This window comes from Apodemus sylvaticus, chromosome 1 (assembly GCF_947179515.1).
Source record: "Apodemus sylvaticus chromosome 1, mApoSyl1.1, whole genome shotgun sequence".
Classification (NCBI taxonomy): Eukaryota; Metazoa; Chordata; class Mammalia; order Rodentia; family Muridae; genus Apodemus; species Apodemus sylvaticus.
Window position 1 is genome coordinate 193,131,859 of NC_067472.1, and position 16,547 is coordinate 193,148,405.

The 16,547-nt window shown below is 37.0% G+C and overlaps 1 protein-coding gene across 2 annotated transcripts in view; it reads right to left on the bottom strand.

Annotated features, from left to right (window-relative positions):
• LOC127674804 (probable alcohol sulfotransferase) overlaps positions 1-8,425 on the bottom strand; it is a 41,208-nt gene extending 32,783 nt beyond the window's left edge. For both annotated transcript variants that reach the window (XM_052170546.1, XM_052170539.1), the window contains exons 1-3: positions 8,290-8,425; positions 7,045-7,253; positions 3,312-3,438 (exon numbers count right to left, since the gene is read on the bottom strand). In XM_052170546.1, coding sequence (XP_052026506.1) covers positions 3,312-3,438; positions 7,045-7,253; positions 8,290-8,425 — 472 coding nt within the window. The remainder of the gene's footprint in view (positions 1-3,311; positions 3,439-7,044; positions 7,254-8,289) is intronic.
• Between the last annotated feature and the right edge of the window lie 8,122 nt (positions 8,426-16,547).

The following is a 16,547-nucleotide window of genomic DNA, read 5'->3' on the forward strand; positions in this document are numbered from 1 at the left end:
TATTGAATTGAGGTGATATTGAAAGAGCAATATTTAATGTAAAGCTTAACAGCTTCTTCTTGAATACCAATTATTATTATATATAAATTCATTAAGTTGAATAGAATTTGATTATCATTAGTGTTTGTGCATTTAATTTATTAATTTGAAATTTCTTTATAATAAACTTAAAAATGTTAAAAATTTATACTAACTTTTAAAAAAATTAAAAAGAAAATGAGGGAAAAGAGAAACATTAGTGGTAGTGCACACTCACACAGTCACTATTGAAATCACTGTGTAGTTTACTCAAAAAGCTGAAAACAGATTTCCATATGACCCAGTTGTCAAATATAAAGTATATACTCAAGCTATTTAGGTGTATACTACTATAAATCTAGGAGTGTATTACTTTGTACTTTGGTGTATACTGCTACATACTTAGATCTATACTTCTTTATACCTAGGTGTATACAAGTATATACTTAATTACACACTATGTTCTTAGGTGTATGATACCATATACTTAGGTGTATACCACTATGTAGTTATGTATATATGTATATATTCCTACATATATAGATATGGACTATTAATAAGTAGTTGAACATCTGAGCTCATTACACCTCTACCCACAATAGCTAGGAAACAGGTTCAGCCTATGTGCTCATCAACGTAAAAATAGATAATAAAATTGAGATGTGTGTGCAAAATAAAATTTCAGTGAGCTATAAAAATATCTCTACTGTCAGCTTGATCAAAAGATGCTTCTTGTAGTAGGCAGTGGTAAATTCAGAGACTCAAATCTAGCCAAAGTGCTGAGAATTAGTGTCTTTTCAGTAGTCAACATAAATGGGACATCTATAGGCCACAGTACAGATTTAGGAAACATCAAGGAAGAAGGTATGAGAATGATGAAAGAGCCTAAAGATGGTGAAGAATGATGTGGAATATTATCTTCTAGATGTGGCATGGCCACAGCACTCCTGAACTCACAGTATCTGTGATTATTGTTCAAGACCTCCAAAACCTGGGGCCCTTCAATATTCTATCAAGGCTAAAAGGGCTACTCCCAAAACCTATCCAATTTTTGAGGATTCATAGAAAATTAACAGTAGCTAGAATCAGGGCTCATGAGAACCCCCATCCTTGCAGGATCTATAAGATGCTAGTGCTTTCTCATGGAAGGAATTTTTTTCCATAGAGTAACCACTGATTGGGTACCCATGTTCATAAAAATGACTCCTTGCCTTTGCTCCAGTAAGCAGCCCCAATGGAACTCACTGGAGCAAAACCATACACATGCAGAAAAGGAGTATGAAAGTACAAAGGAGAGCCAGTTCTACACAGGAACAGGATCAGCAAGAATAGCAAAAAGGCTAGAAAATTATGTGGGCTATTATTGTGATCATAATTCCTGTACACACAAATAAAAATCTCATAATAAAACCCTTTATTATATATAACTAATATAATTCAATAAGAATTTAAATAAAATCAAAATATCAAGAATCACTTATCCCACCTCTGAAAATATTTTTGAGATAAAGAGGAGATTAAGACTAACAATATTTAGAAAGATAACTTTTAACTAAATGGGGGATGATCAGACTAATGTATAAGATGTAAAAGAAACCATTACAAAAAAAAGACTAAGAAAATCCACAAAAAAAGAAGAATGGTAGGAAGAAAATAGCATTTATCATTTTTCAGTTGCTGTGATAAACAAAGCAACCTCAGAAGAGACATGATGTTTGTGTTAGGCATAGCTGTTGGAATGGAAAGCTGGGATTTCATTTCTTCAACTACAAGTAGGAATCAGAAGGAGTACACTGGAAGTGGATTAAAGGTTTACCTTCTCAAAGCCCACCTTGAATGGAATACTTACTCCAACCAGGCTGTGTTTCATAAACATTCTGGAAACCTGACATCAACTGGGAGCTAAGTGCTGAAATGTAGGAGTCTGTGTGGTCCATTTCCTGATCAAATGATGACAAATGCCAGAATCTACATTGGGTCTGGAAAGACTAGATACTCAAAATGTTGCTAAAATGGTATATCATGGGGCAATATGTGGCTGTGTCCTGTTCTGTGGTAGTGTGTGAATAGAGAAAGCGTTCACAATCAGGTTTGAAATGGTGATGAGCCCTGGGCCCAAAGATTGGTTGAATGTAAAGGGACAAATGGACCCTAAAGAAGATATTAAAGGGCTAGAGATGTAGGCAATTTAGGAAACACACATGCAATTGTGGGTTTTAGCCCCAGCACAAAATAAGTAGCATATACAGTAGTAGAGATTATGGTGTTTGTAATCCTTCAACTCAAGAGGTACCCGAAGGAGGAACCAACCATGCTTGAGGTCATCCCTGGTTATACAGAGAGGTCAAGGCTAACCTAATCTGCATCTCACGTTGTCTATTATTTTAAAGTCTCTAAGACTTGTTGCTTCCAGGAAGCCTATGGGAATGACTCTATTTGAAACTCATAACAGTAGGGGATATGCAGCCCAAAGTACCACCTCATGTACCCTGGTAGGTCTCCCTTTGTATGGATAAGAATAGCACAAAAGCTTTGGGCATAAATGTGTCCTGTGTACAAGCTATGTATGGACTGAGATGGAGCAGAGACAGAGAGAATGGACAGTCAATTACTGCCCTAACTTGAAATATACGCTATGGATAAGAAACAATCCATGACACGGTTACTGTTCCTGTTGCAGACACGAGACTAGAATAACTGCTCTGAGAGGTCCTATACAACAGCTGAGTAAAATAGATGTAGAAAGCCACATCCAATCATTAGATAGAGTTCTGAGAGTCTTGTGGAAGAGTTTGGGAAAGCATTGAGGGACACAAACAGGTTAAGAACTCCAGATGAAGACCAACAGAATTAACTAATAAGGACTTCTGGGCATTGTCAGAAACTGAAACACCAACCAAAAAGCTATCATGAGCTCGACTTAGGACCCCTGGACATATGTAGCAGATGTGCAGATTGGTCTTCAGGAAAGTCTCCCAACAACAAGAGCTGGGGCTGTTCCTGAATCTTTTTCGTATTTGTGGATTCTATTCCCCTACCTGGGAAGTCTTGTCTGCCTTAGTGGGAGAGGATGCACCAAGTCCTGCAGACAACTTATGTGTCATGGTTGGGAGATGCCTTGCAGGCACCTACCCTTTCTCAGAGAAGAGGGGAATGGGGAAACGAGCTGTTGGAAGGGGACATTGAGAGGAGAGGGATTCTGGATAATGGGATACAACATGAATAAATAAATAAATTGATGAAATAATTATCTATGAGTCTCCCACATCTCCTATGTTTCACAGGATACTCACCATTTCCTTTGAGGAACCATTCAAAATAAGTTTCCAGTGACTCTGGAGTCTTCACAAAGTTTGTCTTACCCCAGAAAAAATAAGCAGACACAAGAACATCCCTTGGATTTCTGATGACATAGATCATCTTAAATGGAAAAAAATGTAAAGGAAGATCAACTATTATTTCTTCCCATTTAACTGGCATAATTTACATGATATCATCATTTATCCACAGGTTTGTAAATACATTTTTTATTTTTATTTGGACAATATATATATATATATATATATATATATATCTGTAAAAATCTATAGTCATAATTCCCCTTTTTAATTTTATTTGATTTACAAAAATGGAATAGGAAAATGACTAGCTCATTAATACTGTAAAAATAAACCCAAAACAAACTTACTCAACAGTTCTAAAGATCAAAATAATAATTTGTTATCCAACACCAAATGCCCAGCCTGTAAAATATACATACAAATAATATTGTACTGACTGAGAAGGAAGTTCTGAAGTATTTAGGAATACATTGATTGTTTATTTAATTAGGAATATATATTGTATACATTAGAACCATGTAAATATATCTATATAGGTATACATAAACATATAAATATATTTAGTTTTATGTATATATATATATATATATATATATATATATGTGTGTGTGTGTGTGTGTGTGTGTGTGTGTGTGTGTGTTTGTGTGTGCAACATGAATTAATGAAAAAAGAAACCTTATATTTGGGAGAGAGAAAAGAGCAATATATCAATGGGTTTGGAGGGTGAAAAAAAGGGGAGGAAATAATATACATAATTATATTTTTTGTTGTAATTTCAAAACACAAAATAAGTAAAATGCATTTATTTTTAAAAAGATCTATTTATTTTATATATGCGAGTTTGTTGTTGCTATATTCAGACACACCAGAAGGAATCGTATCCCATTACAATTGGACATGAGCCATGGTGTGAAAGCTGGGATTTGAACTCAATACCTCTGGAAGAGCAGTTACTGCTCTTAACTTCTGAACCTTCCCTCTATCCCCAAAAGTAATCATTCTTAATAAAATGAACTATATATTTTGTACCAATTACCCTAGAACTCATCTTTTTTTACACTCAAAGATATTTATTAATGCGTGCCTGAGTGAACATGTTCATGTTCATGCACCACATGTGGACTGAAACCTCCAGACATAAAAAGGGGTTGGTTGCCCAATGACTAGAGTTGCAGACAGTTGTGAGTCACCATGTAGATGTAGGGAACTGACCTTGGGTCATTTGTAAGAGCATCCTGTACTTAAGAGTAACTCCTGAGCCACCTCACGAGATACTATTAGAGGTTTTTTTTTAAAAAAAATTTGCTGAATATTTTTATTTACATTTCAAATATTATCCACTTTTCTGGTTTCCTGCCTCCTCCTGGGAAACCACCCTTCCACTCCCAGTTTCCCTGCTTCAATGAGGGTCTTCACTGACCGATCAATCCAATCGTGCCTACCCAGCACAGCAAAAATTAATCTCAACAGTGAAAGAAGTTCTGGGGGCATCAACATCCCTGACCTCATGTTCTACTACAGAGCAATAGTGATAAAATCTAGTACAATGACAGGGAAGTAGATCAATGGAATAGAACTGAAGACCCAGTAATGAACCCACACACCTATGTTCACTTAATCTTTGGCAAATGTGCTAAAACCATCCAGTGGAAAAAAGACAGCATTTTCAACAAATGGTGCTGGCTGAACTGGTGGTCAGCAAGTACAAGAATGCAAATTGATTAATTCGTATGTCCTTGTACAAAACTCAAGTCCAAGTACATCAAGGACCTCCATGTAAAACCAGATATGCTTAAATTAATAGAAAAGAAAGTGGGAAATAGCTTCAAGCACATAGGCACAGAGGAAAATTTCCTGAACAGAACACCAATAGCTTATGATTTAAGATCAAGGATTGACAAATGGGACCTCATAAAATTACAAAGCTTCTGTAAGGCAAACGACACTGTCAAGAGGACAAAACTTCAACTAACAAATTTGGAAATATATTTACCAGTCATATGTTGGATAGAGGGCTAATATACCAAATTTACAAAAAACTCAAGAAGTTAGACTCTAGAGAACCAAATCAAACTATTGAAAAATGGGCATAGAGTCAAGCAAAGAATTCTTAACTGAGAAATAGTGGATGGACTAGAATCAACTAAAGAAATGTTCAACATCCTTAGTCATAAGGGAAATTCAAATCAGAACAACATTCAGATTACACCTCACTACGGTCAGAATGACTGAGATAAAAAACACAAGTGACAGCAGATGGAGTTGAGAATGTGGAAAAAGAGGAACACTCCTCCAGTGTTGTTGGGATTGTAAGTTGATACATACATTCTGGAAATCAGTTTGGTGTCTCTTTGGAAAAGTGATTATACTACTTCCTGAGGATCCAGCTATAGCACTCCCGGGTATATACCCAGAAGATTCTCCAACATGTAATAAGGACACTTTCTCTACTATGTTCCTAGCAGCCTTATTTATAATAGCTAGAAGCTGGAAAGGACCCAGATATCCCTCAACAGAAGAATGGATACAGAAAATTTGACATTTTTACAAAATGGAGTATTACTCAGCTATATTAAAAACAATGATTTCATGAAATTCTTAGGGAAATGGATGGAGCTAGAAAATATCGTCCCGAGTGAGATAACCCAATCACAAAAGAACACACGTTGTGTATACTCACTGATAAGCAGATATAAGTACAGAAGCTTAGAAAATCCAACATGTATTCCAAAGACAACATGAAGCTCAAGAAGAAAGAAGACCAAGGTGTGGATTTTGGTCCTTCTTGTATGGGGTACAAAATAACCATGGGAGGAAATACAGAGACAAAGTGTGGAAATGAGACTGAAGGAAAGATCATTCAGAGACTGTCTGACTTGGGTATCCTTACCATATACAGTTAGGAAACCCAGACACTGTTGTGGGTTCCAACAATTTCTACCTGACAGGAACCTGATATAGCTGTTTCCTGAGAGGCCCTGATAGTACCTGAAAAATACAGAAGGTTATGCTCTCAGCCAACCATTGAACTGGATACAGGCTTCCCAATGGAGGAGCTAGTGAAAAAACCTAAGGAGCTTAAGGAATTTCCACCCTCATGGAAAAACAACAATATAAACTAACCAGAAGCCCCAGAGCTCCCAGGGATTTAACCACCAATCAAAGTGTACATATGAATGGACCAATGGCTCCAGCCACATGTATAGTAGAGAATGACCTGGTAGGACATCAATGAGAGAAGAGGCACTTGGACATGTGAAGGGTCATTGCTCTAGGGTAGGAGAATGCCAGTTGAGGTAATTGGGCCCGGGTTGGTGGGTTAGTGAGCATGGAGACACAGAATATTGAAAGGGGATAGCATTTGAAAAGAAAATAAGGAAAAAGTCTAATACAAATAAAAGATTTGAATGCTTTGAAATTAATTTGGGAATAATGTAGACTATGACCAATAAAACAAATTAGTAAATATTTCAAAGGGAATGTTAAAAAAAAAAAGCTGCCCAGGATCACTGTGTGATGTTTTACATCCTGGTATTCTAATGTAGTCTGATTAGGGAAAACATCAGCATCACCTTGTGCTTGAAAATCCCACCTTCACATTTCTGCAAGAGCTCCAAGACTTGTTAGGGTAAACTAAGTTCAAAGAAGATTTGCCTAAAGAAAATCTCAACCACTGGACACCAACCTTGGCCTTGGAACTGAAGAGAGACTTGGAGAAAAGTTGGATGGGAAGATGGGAGCTGAAGAGCCGTGGTCCTTCCTTGTTGAATATTAAAGGATATCCATAGTCAGTCTCTAGCCAGGGTGATCGGTCCCAGATGGGCACAGATTGAATCCACTTGGGATCTCCCTTGGTCTGAATCAAGCAGACAATCTCAATCAGCCAGTGTGTTCCTGGATGAAAAGGAAAAGTGACTTTTTTTGCTCATTTCAGCACTTCTGGTAAAAAGGCATGAAGTAAAATAACTGCCCATACAATTCTGAGTGCTGAGCATTTTCAAATACACAGACTTGAGGTGTTCAAAATGCTCACGTGATATAAGACAAAGCATATTCACATAACATATTCTAGACTTCATTTTCCAAAACTGATATCTTATAGTCAGTAAACAGCAACCTGCCAATGGAATATCTTCTCCAGCCCTAGGACACCATCATTCTATATTCTGATGGAATGAATTTGACTATCACAGATATATTCTACAGTGATATAGTCATAGCATCTGCCCTCTGAGACTTCATCATTTAATTTAGTACATTTTATTGAGATACATATATGCTATAGTGTATTATTGAGTACTTCTTTTTGAGGTGAATAAATACCCTTGGGGATATTTATACTACATACTTGCATTTGTGTTTATTTGTCAACAAATGTTTCTCTAGCTTCCTTTTACTGAGTTACTGTCTGGTTGTTTTCTCCTGCATTTCCACTACTTTTGGATTTTTGTGTCATTGTGTTTTCAGTGTCAACAGTCTAATACTTACCCCATGCTCAGTGCTTTTTTTCACACAACCCATTCCCAAACCACTATGATGTTTTTTGGTGTCTTGAGTTTTCATACTCCATTTCCTAGACAAGAGCCATGGCATTTCTACCTGGCAATCTCCTCTGCTCTGTATATCCTCACACATATGGCTTTAACTCTTGGTCTTATTCCCTCTGTTTATTCTCATCTCTCTCCCTCTTCTATATCTTACCCACATAGGGACACCAATGGTAGATTCTGCCTCAGGGTCCACTATCATTGTTCTTGTGTAAAAGGTAATAACCTTTGTCCACTTATGTTGAACTGAATAGAACTCACACAAATCTCTTCATTTTACATGTTTGTATACAGAGCAGTTTACTCATCACACAAAATAAATGATGATCAAAGGCATTACCTCCCTTCCATAATTCAGAATCAGTCTTACTGATGGTACTTACCTGACTTGGGGTATGTCAACATGATTAAGTCTTCTTCTTTCACCACAAACTTATTACGGATATCTTCCAAAATTTCTTTTTGAACCACTTTGTCAGAAAAAGCTATTCCTTCAAACCAAGTATATTCTGACATCATGAACCTTGTAGGTGCTCTTGGGATTCCAGTTCTGGCTACCTCTTCAGCTTATAGCAAATACTGTGTGTTAAGATTTATAGTGCAGGCAAAGAATCATTAACATTCTTTCATTTGTTGTGAAACTAGCTACTGATAAGAAATAAATATTGTAACCCATAGTCAAAGGTTACTGTATTGAGCAATTTTGAACTCCTACAAAGAACATTCTGCAGCATTTGTGAGCCTGAGTTTATGACTTCCAACCAGAAACTTAGTAAGATGTAATAGGACATAGAAATGCAGGTTAATTTAAAATTCTTCTAATAATATTTAGCTTTCAGAATGATTTTAAATGTGCAGGAAACTGACTGAAATCACACAGAAACTTCACTTAGCAATTCTTTTTCTTAAAAATTGTGTTGATTTTTAGGAACTTATAGTACATTAACTGCCCTTATTCTTCAACTCAAAGCCATCCCTCCCTTTCCAATATTTATGATCTGTTCTTTAATATTTGTTGCTATCTATATGTGCACACATGCATAGTCAAGGAATGAGTCCATTCACTTGTACTAATATGTGATGTTTCCTGAGGTGGGATTTGAGATTGGAAATCAGTGTGTGATTTCACCTTCAAATACAGCTTTTTCTCCATCTCTTAGCAGCCATTGATTCATAGAAGTATTTCTTCTTCTAGAGTAAAAGCATATAGAATTTCCTCAAGCCTCTTTGTTCTGTCTAGTAGTGCCATTATGGTGGCTTGCTTGGTTAACTATCCTCTTAAATGGTCATGTGTCTAAGAGAGACATATTCTATCAGCCAGAATCTTGGAACAATGGGGGATTTCTCTATGCTCTTCTGTGATTTTTTTCCCTGAGAGTTAGGGTGAAAGGATTTATTGCAGGTATATCAGTTGGGGTTGGGGACCTTATTGTTATTTTCTAAATTTTTGCCCTTTGTGGAAATTTATGAGAGTCTCCATGTGTTGAAAAAAGAAGTATCTATGACAAGAAGTGATATCTGCATTTGCCTGTGGATGTAAGGGCAGGTATTTGGAAAGCAGCTGGAAATTACTCTGCTTTACAGAACTGTCAGAAGTGAGACTCTTGGGATTGTGTTTTTTCCTGTCTCAGGTGGGTTTTATATGTTTACAGAATCAGACATGTCTTCCCTCTTTTTGAGTAGGACATAGGTCTAATTATATAGCCTTTGATTTCCCCAAGATAAAAGTGCCACCATTGAGGCCCCATGGATGTCTTCACTGTCAAGTGATTCTTGTGTCTCATAGGCTTCATACCTGTAGAGTTTGAGTTCCTCTCCCTTGGCAGATTGAGTAACATCTTACTTTATGAAAATTGCTTCACTGAGATAAGATATCCAGGTTATTTTAGCTCAATTCCTCAAATTCTGTACCTGAAGTTCATTGTGGCTTCAGCAACACAATTTTACTTTCAAGTTCTGGAGACAACAAGGACATCAATAGCTGATTTTGTTTTGGGGACATTCTCAGATTCTTCTGACCAAATACTTAAGAGAAACTTTCTCATGCATGATACTGAGGTTTTGTTATATAGTCCATAGTCCTTGGGGAGGTCATTATCATTCCAAATGGCACAATATCTTTAAACTACATATTAATGTTTCACACATATGTGTATATTATATGTGATTTTAGATAAATGTTGAATAATATGATTCTCTATGTCTTTTCAAACATTCTTGGTCTTATTTATCCCTTCTTCTCTTCTGTCACTGTGTATTAGATCTCTGTCCTGACTCCAAAATGCACACCCCATTTTTTCCTATTTCTCCCTTTGTAGCACCTGTGTGCTGTTTCAGTATGTAGAGTTCCTCTCCCAAATTATCCCTTTTTACTTTTCTGGTTGCTGACGTTAATCCATGTTATAAACACACATCTATAGATTCAAAGCCAGTAATTGACAAATACAGAGGTGGATGCTCTCATCCAACCTTTGGACTGAGCTCAAGGTCCTGGAATGGATGAGCTAGAGAATGTATAAAAGGAGCTGAAGGTGCTTGCAGACCCATAGGAGGAATTACAGTGTAAACCAACAAGTAGCCCCAGAACTCACCTACCCAAGAGTACACATGGGACGATCCATTGCTCCAGTTGCATGTGTAGGACAAGATGGACTGTTGGATATCAAAGGTAGGAGTGGCCCTTGCTTCTGAGAAGGCTAGATGCTCCAGCATTGGGGTATGTCATAACAGGGAATTGAGAGTGGGTAGGGTGGTAAGCAGGGGCAGAGGGAATGGGGTAATTGGTTTTCAGAGGGGAAACTAGGAAAGGGGATAACAATTGAAATGCAAATACAGAAAATATCTAATAAAAAAAGAAAAAAAAGGAGAGAACATTTCACAGTTCTATTTCTGGATCTGGGTTACTATAATCTTTTCTAGTTCACCTGTTTGCTTAAAATTTTCGTTATTTCATTTATCTCCAGAGCTAAGAAGAATTTAATTATACATATGCTCCACATATGCTTTAGTTATTCATTGACTCAAGGACATTTAAGTTCTTTTTGTTCTCTTGTTATTATGACTAGAACAATAATAAAAGTGAGTGAGAAAGTATTTAAGGTGTAAGATATCAAGCCCTTTAAGCATAGGCAAAGGAATCTTGTATCTGTGCTACATGATAAATTTTTTACACTGATTTTCAGAGGGACTGCATCCATCTGCAATGCTACTAAAGGAGTGAGGGTCACACTTTTCCCAAATTTTTACAATCATCTATCTCACCAGCATTTGGTGTCAGCCATTTGCTTGGTCATAGTATTTCTGATTAACTTAGATTAATTCTCAAAATAGTATAGCTTTTATTTCTTTATTTGTTAAAATTTTGACCAATTAACAAGGTACATCTTAGCTATTTTTCTTTTTTCCTTTCTTTTTTCTTTTTTAAAAACATGTTCTTTTGTTGAAAAAGGAAATAACAACATTTTATGATAAAATTGGAGATACACATGGAAACTGTTTCTGATAAAATAGAAGAGATATATAGAAAATCACAGTAAAATTGACAATTTTCCTGGTAATTAACGAGCAAAGTGGTAGATATAAAAACTTTGCTAAATTAATTAAAAAAGGAAGTTGAACCATTTTATTATTGAACTGAAGATTTAAGTAAAATATTTCTGATAAAATTATAGAAATTAATAGAAAAACATGTTAAAATTGACGATTATCACAGAAAATTTTATATAGATATAATAATGGTAGGCATGAAAGTTTCCCTAAGTTGATTGAAAGTGGAATTATATATGTTTTCTGATAAGGTTGAAGATTTACATGGAAAATATTTCTTTTTTTTTTATTCGATATAATTTATTTATATATTTATCATTTTTTGCATCGACTCTTCTGTTGAGGGATACCTGGGTTCTTTCCAGCATCTGGCAATTATAAATAGGGCTGCTATGAACATAGTAGAAAATGTTTCCTTATTACATGGTGGGGAGTCTTCTGGGTATATGCCCAGGAGTGGTATAGCAGGATCTTCTGGAAGTGAAGTGCCCAGTTTTCGGAGGAACCGCCAGACTGCTTTCCAGAGTGGTTGTACCAATTTGCAACCCCACCAGCAGTGGAGGAGTGTTCCTCTTTCTCCACACCCTCTCCAACACCTGCTGTCTCCTGAATTTTTAGTCTTAGCCATTCTGACTGGTGTAAGATGAAATCTAAGGGTTGTTTTGATTTGCATTTCCCTAATGACTAATGAAGTTGAGCATTTTTTAAGATGCTTCTCCACCATCAGAAGTTCTTCAGGTGAGAATTCTTTGTTTAACTCTGTACCCCATTTATTTATTTATTTATTTTTATTCGATATAATTTATTTACATTTCAAATGATTTCCCTTTCCTAGCCCCCCCACGCCCCGAAAGTCCCATAAGCCCCCTTCTCTTCCCCTGTCCTCCCACCCACCCCTTCCCACTTCCCCGTTCTGGTTTTGCCGAATACTGTTTCACTGAGCCTTTCCAGAACTAGGGGCCACACCTCCTTTCTTCTTGTACCTCATTTGATGTGTGGATTATGTTTTGGTTATTCCAGTTTTCTAGGTTAATATCCACTTATTAGTGAGTGCATACCATGATTCACATTTTGAGTCTGGGTTACCTCACTTAGTATGATATTCTCTAGCTCCATCCATTTGCCTAAGAATTTCATGAATTCATTGTTTCTAATGGCTGAATAGTACTCCATTGTGTAGATATACCACATTTTTTGCATCCACTTTTCTGTTGAGGGATACCTGGGTTCTTTCCAGCATCTGGCAATTATAAATAGGGCTGTTATGAACATAGTAGACCATGTATCCTTATTACATGGTGGGGAGTCTTCTGGGTATATGCCCAGGAGTGGTATAGCAGGATCTTCTGTAAATGAGGTGCCCAGTTTTCAGAGGAACCGCCAGACTGCTTTCCAGAGTGGATGTACCAATTTGGAACCCCACCAGCAGTGGAGGAGTGTTCCTCTTTCTCCACACCCTCTCCAACACCTGTTGTCTCCTGAATTTTTAATCTTAGCCATTCTGACTGGTGTAAGATGAAATCTTAGGGTTGTTTTGATTTGCATTTCCCTAATGACTAATGAAGCTGAGCATTTTTTAAGATGCTTCTCCGCCATCCGAAGTTCTTCAGGTGAGAATTCTTTGTTTAACTCTGTACCCCATTTTTAATAGGGTTGTTTGGTTTTCTGGAGTCTAACTTCTTGAGTTCTTTATATATATTGGGTATTAGCCCTCTATCTGATGTAGGATTGGTGAAGATCTTTTCCCAATTTGTTGGTTGCCGATTTGTCCTCTTGATGGTGTCCTTTGCCTTACAGAAACTTTGTAATTTTATGAGGTCCCATTTGTCAATTCTTGCTCTTAGAGCATACGCTATTGGTGTTCTGTTCAGAAACTTTCTCCCTGTACCGATGTCCTCAAGGGTCTTCCCCAGTTTCTTTTCTATTAGCTTCAGAGTGTCTGGCTTTATGTGGAGGTCCTTGATCCATTTGGATTTGAGCTTAGTACAAGGAGACAAGGATGGATCAATTCGCATTCTTCTGCATGCTGACCTCCAGTTGAACCAGCACCATTTGTTGAAAAGGCTATCTTTTTTCCATTGGATGTTTTCAGCCTCTTTGTCGAGGATCAAGTGGCCATAGGTGTGTGGTTTCATTTGTGGATCTTCAATCCTGTTCCATTGGTCCTCCTGCCTGTCACTGTACACTGTAATGCAGTTTTTAACACTATTGCTCTGTAGTATTGCTTGAGGTCAGGGATACTGATTCCCCCAGATTTACTTTTGTTGCTGAGAATAGTTTTAGCTATCGTGGGTTTTTTGTTGTTCCAGATGAATTTGATAATTGCTCTTTCTAACTCTGTGAACAATTGAGTTGGGATTTTGATGGGTATTGCATTGAATCTGTATAGTGCTTTAGGCAAAATGGCCATTTTAACTATATTGATTCTACCCATCCATGAGCATGGGAGGTTTTCCCATTTTTTGAGGTCTTCTTCCATTTCCTTCTTCAGAGTCTTGAAGTTCTTGTCATACAGATCTTTCACATGTTTGGTAAGAGTCACCCAAGATACTTTATACTGTTTGTGGCTATTGTGAAGGGGGTCATTTCCCTAATTTCTTTCTCAGCCTGCTTATCCTTTGAGTATAGGAAGGCCACTGATTTGCTTTAGTTGATTTTATAACCTGCCACTTTGCTGAAGTTGTTTGTCAGCTGTAGGAGCTCTCTAGTGGAGTTTTTTGGGTCACTTAGGTAGACGATCATGCCGTCTGCAAATAATGATAGTTTGATTTCTTCCTTTCCAATTTGTATCCCTTTGACCTCCTTATGTTGTCGAATTGCCCGAGCTAGTACCTCAAGTACAATATTGAAAAGATAAGGAGAAAGGGGGCAGCCTTGTCTGGTCCCTGATTTCAGTGGGATTGCTTCAAGTTTCTCTCCATTTAGTTTGAAGCTGGCTACCGGTTTGCTGTATATTGCTTTTACTATGTTGAGGTATGGGCCTTGAATTCCTGTTCTCTCCAAGACTTTAAGCATGAAAGGATGCTGAATTTTGTCAAATGCTTTTTCAGCATCCAATGAAATGACCATGTGGTTTTGTTCTTTGAGTTTGTTTATGTAGTGGATTGTATTGATGGATTTCCGTATATTGAACCAACCCTGCATTCCCGGGATAAAGCCTACTTGATCATGGTGGATGATCATTTTGATGTGTTCTTGGATTCGGTTGGCAAGAATTTTATTGATTATTTTTGCATCGATGATCATAAGGGAAATTGGTCTGAAGTTCTCTTTCTTTGTTGGATCTTTTTGTGGCTTTGGTATCAGCGTAATTGTGGCTTCGTAGAAGGAATTGGGTAGTGTTCCTTCTGTTTCTAGTTTGTGGAATAGTTTGAAGAGTATTGGTGTTAACTCTTCTTTGAACGTCTGGTAGAATTCTGCACTGAAGCCATCTGGTCCTGTGCTTTTTTTGGTTGGAAGACTTTCTATGACTCCTTCTATTTCTTTAGGCATTATGGGACTGTTTAGATGGTCTAGTTGGTCCTGATTTAATTTTGGTATTTGGTATCTGTCAAGAAAATTGTCCATTTCCTCCAGATTCTCCAGTTGTGTTGAGTACAGGCTCTTGTAGTAGGATCTGATGATTTTTTGGATTTCCTCAGTTTCCGTTGTTATATCTCCCTTTTCATTTCTAAGTTTGTTAATTTGGATACTTTCTCTGTGCCCTTTGGTCAGTCTGGCTAAGGGTTTATCTATCTTGTTGATTTTCTCAAAGAACCGGCTCCTGGTTTTGTTGATTTTTTGTATGGTTCTCTTTGTTTCTACTTCATTGATTTTGGCCCTGAGTTTGATGATTTCCTGCCTTCTACTCCTCCTGGGTGAAATAGCTTCTTTTTGTTCTAGGGCTTTCAGGTGTGTCATTAAGCTGGTAATGTATGCTCTCTCCATTTTCTTTTTGGAGGCACTCAGGGCTATGAGTTTTCCTCTTAGCACTGCTTTCATTGTGTCCCATAGATTTGGGTATGTTGTGCTTTCATTTTCATTGTGTTCTAAAAAGTCTTTAATTTCTTTCTTTATTTCTTCCTTGACTAAGGTATCATTGAGTAGAGTATTGTTCAGTTTCCACGTGTATGTGGGTTTTCTGTTGTTTCTGTTGCTATTGAAGACCACTTTTACTCCATAGTGATCAAATAGGAGGCATGGGATAAGTTCTATCTTCTTATATTTGTTGAGGTCTGTCTTGTGACCAATTATATGGTCGATTTTGGAGAAGGAACCATGAGGTGCTGAGAAAAAGGTATATTCTTTTGTTTTAGGATAGAATGTTCTATATATATCTGTTAAATCTAATTGGTCCAAACCTTCAATTAGTTTCATTGTGTCCCTGTTTAGTTTCTGTTTTCCTGATCGGTCCATTGAGGAAAGTGCAGTGTTGAAGTCACCCACAATTATTGTGTTAGGTGCAATGTGTGCTTTTAGTTTTAATAAAGTTTCTTTTACGAAAGAGGGTACCCTTGCATTTGGGGCATAGATGTTCAGGATTGACAGTTCTTCTTTTTGTATTTTTCCTTTGACCAGCAAGAAGTGTGCCTCAGGGTCTCTTTTGATGACTTTGGGTTGAAAGTCAATTTTATCTGATATTAAAATGGCTACTCCAGCTTGTTTCCTGAGACCATTTGCTTGTAAAATTGTCTTCCAGCCTTCTACTCTAAGGTAGTGTTTGTCTTTGACCCTGAGGTGTGTTTCCTGTAAGCAGCAAAATGTAGGGTCCTGTTTACATATCCATTCAGTTCGTCTGTGTCTTTTTATTGGGGCATTAAGTCCATTGATGTTAAGAGATATTAAGGAATAGTTATTGTTACTTCCTATCATTTTTGACGTTATTTTTTAAATTTGAATGCTTAACTTCTTTTGTGTTTGATGAAAGGGTACTATCTTGCTTTTTCCAGGGTGAAGTTTCCCTCCTTGTATTTGTATTGTCCTCCTATTATCCTTTTAAGGGCTGGGTTTGTGGATAGATATTGGGTAAACTTGGTTTTGTCATGAAATATCTTAGTTTCTCCATCTATGGTGATTGAGAGTTTTGCTGGATATAGTAGTTTTGGTTGGCATTTGT